Here is an 11,109-nt window from a genome sequence, read left to right as displayed (position 1 = left end):
GGGTATTCAGCACTTTTAGCTAAGTTAAAACTGACTGTCAGCACCAGCTCTTCCATCTCTGCAGAGGAGTCTGTGGTTCTGCAGAACTGGCACCTTGGGCATCTCTGAGACAACATCAGTGGCTGATTGGGTGAGGCACAGCTGGATGCTTGAGACCTTGCTGCTGCTCCTGCTGAGGACGCATCAAACTGACTGAGAGTAAGAGAAAAACAAAACACAGCTCTTAGAGAAGTAAGCAGGGACAGGGCCTAGTGAATAGGCCTCAGATTTATTTCTTAGCACATCGTTGACTGGCTCTGGTGTGCTGGATTAGTGACCTCTTTGCTTTTCTCAGCCACAAAGTTTGGATTCAGTATTGTAGGGCTGTAGCTGCCATTGCTACACACATATGCAATAACTGTGTGACAAACCTGGGTCCATTAGGAACATACACAAATAAATACTCTGCTTCCACTGGCTCTGGTCTGTCCCTGTAGTAAGGAGATAGCACCAAGCTCTCCTCCCCTATGGAGGAGGAGTCCAGGAAGAAGAGCCCCTTTAACCAGTTCTGCTAATAGGCAAATACAACATCACAGTAACTATGAACTGCCTCCATCTGCCAGCAGATAGCCCATCTTCAAATGCCGCTGGAAAGAAGGTGAAATGGAAGATACTGGCACCTCCTGGCAATTTACATTATGTTCACTTGTGCAAGGCTTGACTTGGGACTACTGTAGTGTCCTGGTACCAAAAATACTGCTGGACAGACTGTTCTGTATCCAGTTCTTGGTCCACAGTGGCTAAAGAATGAGATCTAGAAATGTGCCCTGGAGAAGTTGTGTCATGGTGGGAAGTGCTGGGCAACACTCCTGTGGTTCCAGAAGCTGAGGTCCTGAAGCATGGATTTTGTGAGGCAGTAGGGAGAGAAGGAGGCAGGTGGCAGTGCTGACAGCCCTGTGCTGGAAGCTCAGTTCTTTCCACGCTGGTTTACATCGTGGCTCTGTCACAGCCAGCAGGGAGAGAGCAGGGGGCTGTTGGGTATTCAGTGCCTTTCATATGGCTCTTGGGTCCAACAGAAAAACAGGCTGCAAGAGCACTGGAAGCTTCATGTATGTGGAAAGACCGAAAATTGCCAGTAATCACCGTTTAGAGTGATAATATCTGAAAGCTTTACTGAGACGCTGTAGCCTCACCTTCACTTTAAATCAAGGCAATGCACTTTTCAGAAAAAGATGCTCAGGCTCAGTCAGCATTTGTGGGGCTGCTGGGGATAGTCCAGGGTGAGAGTTTTGTGCTTACAGGAGTTCAAATCAGCACCAGTCTTTTGTGGTCTCTAAAAGTCTGCTCTAACCTGAAGGCACAACCTGTAATATCCATCCTGGTCCAGTTTTGCCCTCAACATTGTTTTGTGCCTACTCTAGGCTGTTAAATGGCACCTGATGGTGGTAGTCAGACATTCTCTTGCCATGTTAAACTGGCCTGAATTTCATTTCTGTTCGCTTATGGGAATAATGGTATTCTTTGCCTGTCTTCCAGTTAATGCCATCAGCATAGCTCCCGTGAACACCCAACCAGTACATCCCATTCAGGTTAGAGTAATGGCAGTCATTGTACCACCATGCTCCCTTGTATTCCATCGCACAGTTAAAGGAGCTCATGTCATTGTCCTCATCTGTGGTTGAAAATGGCATGTCCTTGTGGTATGATAAGGAGTCTCCTGCAGAGAGTACACATTCACAGTTACTTCAATAGAGAGTACAAAACCTGACATGTCTGAGCACCACTGCAGGGCATCAGTGGGCCTTGCTGGATGCGAGGCAGATTTTATAAATCCTGCTGTTCTCTTGGTTGCCCAGGTTTCCTTCTTGGTCCTGGAGAAACAGACCATCCTGAGCTCTTCCAGGACTGCTAAAGCACAGAGAACGTATCTATGCTTCTGAATCAAATGGACCAGGTTCTCCTCACTGTTACACAGGAATCACTTCTCTTGCGCTCAGCTCACTTCTGTTGCTCAGATTCTCTGCAGACATCCTGAGGTCTGGACTATCAGACAGAGTTGCAGTGTACAAAGCCATATAAACCCAGAACATTGCTATCTCCTGTGTTGGTTTCACTCATTTCTGAATGAGGGGTATTGAATTTTGGCAAGGATTTGTTTGTTTTTTAAAGCAAAGCAGAACATCAGGCATTAAGAGGATGCAGTGCTGATGCACTGGGATGCTAACAGCACTCCAGCCCTGGAAATGCAAACCTTGTGTATAAATATTTCCTTTTAATATAACTGTAAGGAGAACTTGGCCCAGCTGTTGCAGAGCTGTTGGGACGGTTACGTTGGATGAGGTGCTGCTCAGGATCAGGCTCCACATTTGCTGCTAAACCATGTGGCTGGGCTTGTAGGTCACACTCCTGTGGGTGAGGGGGGTCCCTGTCCTTCCCTCACACAAAGGTCACTCAGCACCTGAGGTACCATGGCCAGTTTTAAAGACTGACCCAAAATGTATATGGTACAAGGAGTTTATATAATACAGCTCTCCACCATAAATGCTGAACACCTCTGAAATGGTCTAGAAAACAGCATTTCCCAGTGTGCTGCTGCTGACTTACCAGCATTTCCACCAAGGAAGTCTCCTAGAACCAGTTTATATTTCTCAGACTCTCCTAAGACTCTGAATGAAGAGTATTTGGCAAAATAGTAGTTGTTTTCAAAGTCTCTCAGGTCAATGCGGAGTTCAGAGAGTCCTAGAAGAGAAGATGGACAGCAGTGGTGCAGGGCTGATTGGTGACCACACACCTGGATTTCAGGGTGAAGGGTTTAAGAAGCTCTGAGCTAACAAGAAAGTTGTATCTCTCTACAAGTACCTGACAGGAGGATGGAGCCAGGAGGTGGCTGGTCTCTGCTCCTAGTAAAAAGTGATAGGACAAGAGGAAACGGCCTCAAGCTGTGCCAGGGGAGGTTTAGAGTGGATATTAGGGAAAACTTCTTCCTTGAAAGGGTGCTCAGGCATTGGAACAGGCTGCCCAGGGCAGTGGTGGAGTCACTGCCCTTGGAAGTGTTCACACACCATGGAGACAAGGCCCTCAGTGACGTGGGTTAGTGGTGGCCTTGGCAGTGCTGGGGAGTGGTTGGACTGGATGAGCTTAAAGGGCTTTTCCAACCCAGCTGATTCTATGATTCTATGAACTTAATTGGAGCTTCTACTACTGTCTCTCAAGATCATGATTTATTTGAAATTCCTACAGAAGCATTGATAGCTTTCTTATGAAGCACCTTTTCTGCTCTGATGTTGAGTAGTCATGGGCAATGAGAGCTACACACCCAGAACTCTTGTACACAGCTGTGACTCCAAGGCTGTGTGTGAACAAGATGACTGCCATCACAACCAGTCCTAGTAGGAAGATGAGAAGATGTTTTGGCCTATCTCTGGGATAGGTCATGTAACCAGCTCATTCTCTTCCTTGGCTTCTAGTTTTGCTTTTTTTTTTAGAATGCAATTTCCTGTGTGCTATGGGCTGCAAGGGCCTGTATGCTGTTTAGGATTAACTGTTGAGACCTCAGATAGATGCAGGAAGTTCAGAGTCCTTTAATGACTGAGTGTGCTACAGGGAGTTGGACTGTGAGAGCCCCAGTCCAGGACAGAGATAGACCTTACCCAGTGAGGTGAGGAAGTGGATGTTGTCATTCCCCAGCCAGAACTCAGTCAGCTGGTTGCCAAAGCCTCGTTTGTATGAATCCCAGTCTCGCAAGAAGTTCACTGACCCATCCCACCGCCTCTGGAAAACCTGCAGGAAAGGAGAACCACAGGCCTGCCACCCACACCCAAAAGCATCCTTAGCACCCAGATGGCCCAGCAAATGCTCCACCTGTGTCAGGACACTCTTGCAGGTCTCTGGGGACCAAACTCCAGAGGAATCTGTCATTCACAGACCTCCTCCGTCTGCCCTTTGAAATGAGGAGGAAATGATTTTCTGATTTAAGCAGGGCATGGGTCTGTTGTACCCAGCCTGTTCCCAGAGATCTCTCCCAGGAGAATCCCCCTACATATACAGGGATTCACCCAGGCTTACTGACATGAGCCTTGGCTGTCCCCTCAGTGTGTGTTTTCCTCCCTTTTTGTTTCTATTTCTGTGCCATCCTTTGCAGCCTTAATAAAAACCTCTGTAGGAACTTAGAAACCGCCCTCTCCTCATCCTACTCACAATCCACCCTCCGCCATCGGTGTCCATGTCGCAGAAGACGGTGGTGGCATTGCAGCCTTGGGGATAGATGGTGTACCAGCCACTCAGGATCTTGCCTCTACCCAACAGCTCTTGGCAGTTCCTGGCTTCTGTTCAAATCAGGGAAAGAGATCAAGTGGAAAGAATTACAATGTGCTCAATGCATCCAGGGAGCACATCAACCTCATGCCCTAAGCCTGAGGCTTTGAGCCCTTCAGCGTCCCAGCTGGCTCTTTGCACTGCAGGACTCTGGCACATGGGTACTGGGAGCCAAACCCCGTTGCAGCTTCTGAGTCCGTAATCTGTATGTCATAGCAGAGATGGGCACATTCTAAGAGATGGCCTAAGGTGCTCAGGCTCCCCTCACCTGCAGCGACTCTTTTGGAGGTGTGAGTGATGGAGCTGCTCTGAGCAGGATGACAAACTCATGTTCCAAGAATTTGCCCAGGCTCAGGAATGTGTGTGTAGGGGGGGTGTACAGGGAGTGTTTGGGTAGTTAGCAGCAAAGGAGGAGTGACACAGAAAACCACCTACCTGAAACAGAGAAAACAGTGTTCAGGTTGGACAGATGTCACTTCTGAAGGTTGGACAGGTGTCACTTTTGACCATATTAGTATATATTATGTATAAATTTATTCTTCCTCCCAAAAAACACACCTGATTATAGAAACTCAGATTCACAGCTCTGAAAGGATTGACTGGAATGGTCCTTTTTGAACATCCCAGCTTCCAGTTGCCTCTGTGGCTTTCACAGGGAAAAGCCTTTGGAGATGACCTGAGACAGTGGTGCTGGTGGAGTGGGGGTCTGAGTGTGCTGTTTGACGAGTGAATGCAGAGCTGTACCAGGCTGTCTTGTGGGCATGGGTGTCCTTCCTAAGGGAGGGATGGTGCTGGACTTGTCCTGTTCCTTATTACTGAAATATTTTTACATGCCCAGTAAATATAAAAAGACAGAGGAGAGTCTGGGGCAGCAAGGGGCCAGTTCACTGGCATCTGGTGTTACAACAGCTCTGATGTGCCCGAGTGTGTCTCTGCACATGACTGTGGCCGTATGGCATCCAAGCGTAGCCAGAGTGTGTTGTAGTTCTGCTTTGGCTTTAGCTCATGGAGCCAGATGGGTCAACTGAAGCTTGTTTGTTTTCTTTCTTTCTTTTCCCAATGGTTAAGTTAACCTGAGCACTATCACACATGTGAACGTTGCATCTGCTGTACCTTCCACTCCAAGCATAGTGATATAACTACCTTTGAAGTGAGAGCATGTCTGTAGAGCTGTTTCTAGTGGTTTCATCTTGGAAACCAGGACACAGAGGCTCTCAAAACCTGACAGATGTCTAAGACGCATAGAAGGCAGGTGACTCAGGTAGTGCTCAGAGGACAGGACTTTTCTGCCCTGGCTGGATTAGAGTAGACACACAGAAGCTGCATATGGCTGTCAGAAGCAAATGGCTTAACAGTGATATTTCCTTACTCTGTCCTTCAGTGTCACTATTACTGCACTATCATGACTGGTTCAGGGATTCCACCACTATCTGCTCTGTGTAATGAAGTACCTTAGAACGAAACTTACCCCAGGTTTCTGGAAATCCAGGTTCTCCTTTCATTCCTGTTGGACACACAACACCAATCAGCTGCTCTTCACCTTCCACACCCTGCTCTCCCCTCCACCAGCATGTGACATCATTTGCTTTTCAAAACAAATCCTGCTGCACTGGTAGAGAGCTGTGATGTTATGAGAAGGGTTTAGCTCATCTGTGCACACAACAGAGGCACAGAGAAACCAGGCAGGATGAGTAACTCAATAAAAGTTCTGCCCCAGCTGCTTCTGTGCCCACCAGAGGAGACCCACCAGCCCATTTGCACAGACCCAGGAGAGCACAGAGGTACAATGTCAGGTGGGAACCTAAGTCATGAGTCCTGTTATTACAGCAGTGATACCCAGTACCCTCAGTCACTGGGAGCAACAGGCACACAGGGTGGCTACCAGGAGGCTGGGACACATTATAGATCCACAAGGAGCAGCAGCCTTGTCTCCTGGACTGTTGGACCCAGCATGATATATTTTCCCCTGACATCTGATCTGGGACTGGGAGGTCCAAATGGCAAGACTGACACAAGATGTGCCTCTGTTGGACCTGCTTGCTCTGCCTGATGCTGGCCAGCCCATGGATTTGGGTATCAACACGTCATGCCAGTGAGTCCCATTGGGCTGCAACATGAGCGGATGGGTGTGGAAGGAGGAAACACAACATGAGCGGATGGGTGTGGGAAGGCAGGGCCAAAGCCCCAAGATGGGAATGTTTGCTGATGGCAAAGTCAATGGCTTGGGAGCAGCTGAGACAGCTGTGCTGAACGGGCCACCAGATCAGCAGTGTTTGGTCCACAGCTATTACAAGCCAGACTTGTAGGGCAGCCTCAGTGCAGCCAGTGCTCCGTGACGGGTGCCAGTGACCCTTGCATGTGGGATGGTGGCATTAGGAAAAAACCTTTGTTTCCACTCTACCCTTTTGCTAGTGCTGGTAGAAAGACATGTTCCCCTGTTCCCCTGGCACTGACAGCGACTGAGTTTCCTCTGAGCCTCTGCCTTTTGCCATAGCACAGGAAGGTCAGAGGTCTGTGCAAATCTGGCTGTTCCTGCAGGCTGGGGTATAGGAAGCCCTGTGGTTTCTGCAGGTGATGGTGCTGTTCAGCAGCATGGGGAACTGAGGGCAGCCCCTGTTGATGAAGAGCTGGTTTGGGAGAGTTGCTGCTTACACCATCTGGTCCAGGGCTGAGCCTACAGTGAGGCACAACTACCACCAAAGAGCCCCCCATGTGGGGGGCTTTTTTTCTCTGTAGTTTCTCCACCTAGTGTGTTGTTCCTGAACATCACAGAGTACTATTTTAACTAAACCAGCTCACATAATAAATTCAGCACAGCATAATTTACCTGGGAAGCCAGGCTCTCCAGCTGAACCTGCAAGACACAGGATGAAAATGTTCATCACAGACGATTCAAAGCAAGTGGATTACTGTGACTCCCCAAGTATCTGCTCCACCCCCTATGTATGTCCCAAATGTGCTCTCAAGTGGTGCGAAGCCATGGTGCTCTCCTGTGTCTCAGCTGGTGCTGCCACCCAGCCTGTCTGCTCTCTTGATCAGCAGCATCTCTCAGAAGAGCTCAGGAGGAGCAGGACAGAGGGGAGAGGGAAATGCTTCTCCATCTCCTGGAGTGTATCAGGGATTCTAAACTCCATCTCAGTGACTTTTTGTGGGAACTTCCCATTTTCAGTCAGGCACCTGTGAAATCTGGGGCAATAGCTGCTTTTCCAGTGGGTTCATTCATCTCCTGCTGGAGTTTCAGCTGAAGTCTTTAGTGCTTTTGGCCAGGAAATATTTAGTGCTTTTTGGCCAGCTACATATTTGGCATGCAAAAAGGGCTGTTTTCCCAGCTAGTCAGTGCATCTGTGCTCAGTTCCTGGGTGCCACCTTCTTCCGGGAACTGGTTTCTCTAGAAGAGACAATTTTCCAATGTCTGCAGCATACAGATCCTGCTGAAGACCTCAAGTACAGCCTGGATGTAGTGGAAGCTGATTTCTCAGCACACATTGTCCTCTTTTCAGGGGCTCATATTATTGCAAAGAACCCCCATTCCATCCTTGCTTCACCCTGCGCCAACTGTTTCCTAGAGCTTTGATCCCATCCTCCTGGTCAAATAACCGACAAATGCATTGCACACCAAGACCAGGCCTGGAGTCTGCTGGAAACACTTGGCATTGTGTCTCTTCATCAGGCATCCTGGAGGAAGCATGGCAAAGCTCTTCAAAGGGGGGAGGCTTTTGGGCAGGTTTGCCATGTAGAGGCAGGTAGGGTGGGAATGAGGAGAGGTCTGATTTTAGGGTGGACAGTGTCAGTGGGGAACTTTGATAAGAAGAGTAATGTCTTCCTCTGTAATATGGCCCCACTTAAAGACACTCTTTCTACTAATCACACATGCAAGATCCATACCCCCAAATTCTGCTTTACTTAACACTACTTCAGGGCTCTTTCTTGGACTATGACCAGCACTACAGTTCATCTCTATAGACTGTGTGTCCCAGTATGTCCTGAACTTGGGTAGATTTATGGATTAGACCTGAATACGTTGCACATTACCTTTTACACCAGGTGGTCCCGCTTTCCCAGGGAGTCCCTGGGCTCCCCTTTCTCCTGCAAGGAAAGACTCAGTTTGTACATGCACATAGCAAACTGACCAGAGGGGAGGGGATACAGAAGCCCAGGCAGCTGGGCCTTGGCTTTCACAGGAACAAGGAAGCTGGGTTTTGCTAATTAGATTCAATCTAATTAGATTCAATCCTGCAACCTAACTACTTTTCTTCTGCTGAAGCTACACTACACTGGTACTGCCATTGCAAATCCTAATTTGCAGTTCATGTAGGAATTCTTACAACCCGTGTGCATCCTGGAGCCAGACCATGGATTCTGCTGCTGTGGATCTCTTCCCTCTGTTAATGTGATTCACCTTCTCCATGACTTGGCTATGAAACCGCTAAGGACTCCCATCTCCCTTGCTTCCTTGGGTATGGGGTACCTGCACAGCTCCCCAGCAGTTCCTGGTAAACACGCAGGAGCATCACAGCTTCCCTCCTAACCACCAGTTCTATAAAGGCTCAGAAAATAAACAGATGTTTTCACCGTAGAAGAAACAAATGAGTTGAGTTATAGCACTTCACACCCCAGGACCAGTTCAGACTTGTGACAGGACTGAGGGAAAAAAAGGTGACTCCATGTGTACCAGTGCATCTCTAGACATAGTGTTTCCACTCTTGACTCTCCAGTTGCAGAAGCCAGTGCCAGGACAGCCACTGCTCCATTATAAGCTTCCCCTACCCAAAGTAACAAAGCTACTTCATCTCAGAGTGTTCACTGGTGGCTTTTGGGGTCTCACCTTTTGTTCCTGGGAGACCTGGTTCTCCTTTTTGACCAGAGGCACCTGGGTTTCCTGGGCATCCTTGGAGAATGGCAAGCTGGTCAGCATCACCAAGTCCCACTATTCTCACCTCTGAGGAAATGAAGACAGTCTTTGTGGAGATTATTAGGGCTCTGAAATGTTTTGGAGAGGAAACTGAACCCTCTGGAGTTGAGAAACAGTGCAAGCAAAAGAAATGAGGGTGGGAGTTTGGAGGTGTGTGGATCAACCGATGGCATTGAGAGCTCTCATATTAGAGGATCTACACAATGAACCTCTGGCTGCAGGGGAGTTCAGTAGGAGAGGAGGCTGTTATATATGACATTATAATCATGACAAATACACTGTAGCTTAATTAAAAAAAAACCTGAGAGGTGCCCTGAGGGAGTATGGACAGCAGAGTAAGTGACACTGACGGATCTGTGGACAGTAAAAGTTCTACTAAATTTCCTGACAGCAGGTCAGTTGGAAATCGCCCTTATTGCCTTCCTAAGGAATATAGACAAAAAGCTTTGTGCAGCATCCCCAAGCTGCCAGGGTTCCTGGCACCCAGCAAGCACTTGACCAATCCTCTGTATTGCACTGCTTCCTTTAGTAACTGGGCCAAGGTGCCGTGAACAAAAACCCCTTCACCAGGATGGAAAAACCTCAACTGGGATAGCCTGTTCCTGGAGATGACACTGGTAAGTTGAGGAGGATGCCACATCTTTGGTTGGAGCTAGCAGTTTTGTAAAGTGGCTGCTGAGATGTCAGCCCCCTCCCTTACCCTCCTCCCACTTACAGCTGAATTAAGAAAAGCACGGAAGGAAACTAATCACATCCCTCCACCCTCACCCAATCTCCTTGTGTTATGGGGGAAGTTGAAGCAGGCTATCTCAGTGGGATTGCAGTAGGATTTGTGCCTCACTCACCTGGGCAGGTGTCCTGGGCATCACAAATAGTTGCTATTAGGCTGAGCAGTGACAGGAAGATTTGGGCTGCCTGTCCCATGGCAGGCTCTGCTCTCTGCACAGCTCCCCTCATCCACATTCCAGGCACTGTGGTTAGCATTGATCCACCTAAGCCTTTTATATCTAACAAAAAAAAACAGTGTAAGCTCCAACTCAGCGCTTGCCCACTGCCTGCTCTCAGGTCTGGGACTTGAGCTGGGTCCCAAAGTGTTTCTCAAATAAGCCACTTCTCACAAGTCTGATGGGAAAGTTCTTGTCCTGCTGCTCCAGCCTGCCTCGCCTCTGTCCTCTGCAGATTTTGGATGCTTTTCCCTCCCATGTTTTATTTCTAAAGGAAATGAACCAGCAAAATCATAAGTTTAGCTAAGTGCAGGCAGTTCCCCTCATCCTGCCTGCTACAAATGACTCTTTACAAAGAGTTTAGTGTGTAGATGGGGAAACCAAGGCACTGAGAGCCAAAAAGCACAAGGTCAGCTGAGGCCACTGGCAGAAAGAATTTTCACAGCCTTAGCTCATGCTGTCTAGCATCCTAGCATCACTTTGCAGTCCTTCAAGCAGAGGTTTCAATTTATACATGATCCATGACTGATACAGAGTGAAAACACTGTGTATCCAGGCAAGGTTAGGTGGGCACAACCTCCCCGATTTTTTCTTTTCCCTCCTGTTTTTCTTTTTCTCCAGTCCCTGTTCACTGTAATAGTGATGAGGATTTTGGTTTTGCTTTGTTATATGCCTTGTGCTCTGCTCACTTGTGTTAGGTCCAGACTGCCTCAGTTTGACCCCCATGTTACCCTCAGACACAGAGCCTGTAAAGTATATGAATTTTAGAAGAGGCCAGAATTAACATTTTCATCCTCCTTATTGTTGAAAGCTAGTTCAGAGACATGGACTCATGTCTGCCCTATGGAGCAGGTGGAGAGGAAGAAGAGCCAGCACCTAGCATGAGAAGCCTTCTGCCCAGTGCCTCATATCCTGTGCTCTGTGCCTGAAAAAGGCTGCAGTACCTTGTTTTAACTCTAT

At 48.2% G+C, this 11,109-nt stretch overlaps 1 protein-coding gene across 1 annotated transcript; it reads right to left on the bottom strand.

The window, feature by feature from the left end:
- Window positions 1-1,045: 1,045 nt before the first annotated feature.
- LOC130599822 (ficolin-1-like) lies at window positions 1,046-10,720 on the bottom strand. The gene is given in 10 exon segments (XM_057410588.1): window positions 1,046-1,696; window positions 2,584-2,718; window positions 3,630-3,783; window positions 4,177-4,304; window positions 5,762-5,799; window positions 7,114-7,147; window positions 8,326-8,379; window positions 9,119-9,236; window positions 9,238-9,251; window positions 10,051-10,720. Coding segments are annotated over 10 exon segments (1,062 nt in total). The 5' UTR covers window positions 10,190-10,720; the 3' UTR covers window positions 1,046-1,448.
- Between the last annotated feature and the right edge of the window lie 389 nt (window positions 10,721-11,109).

The sequence above is a fragment of the Pezoporus wallicus genome, unplaced genomic scaffold (genome assembly GCF_028554395.1).
Source record: "Pezoporus wallicus isolate ANWC-B61680 ecotype Strahan unplaced genomic scaffold, APGP_CSIRO_Pwel_v1 contig_8071, whole genome shotgun sequence".
Classification (NCBI taxonomy): Eukaryota; Metazoa; Chordata; class Aves; order Psittaciformes; family Psittacidae; genus Pezoporus; species Pezoporus wallicus.
Note: the sequence above shows the minus strand (reverse complement) of the source record. Positions and strands in the feature narration are given on the sequence as shown.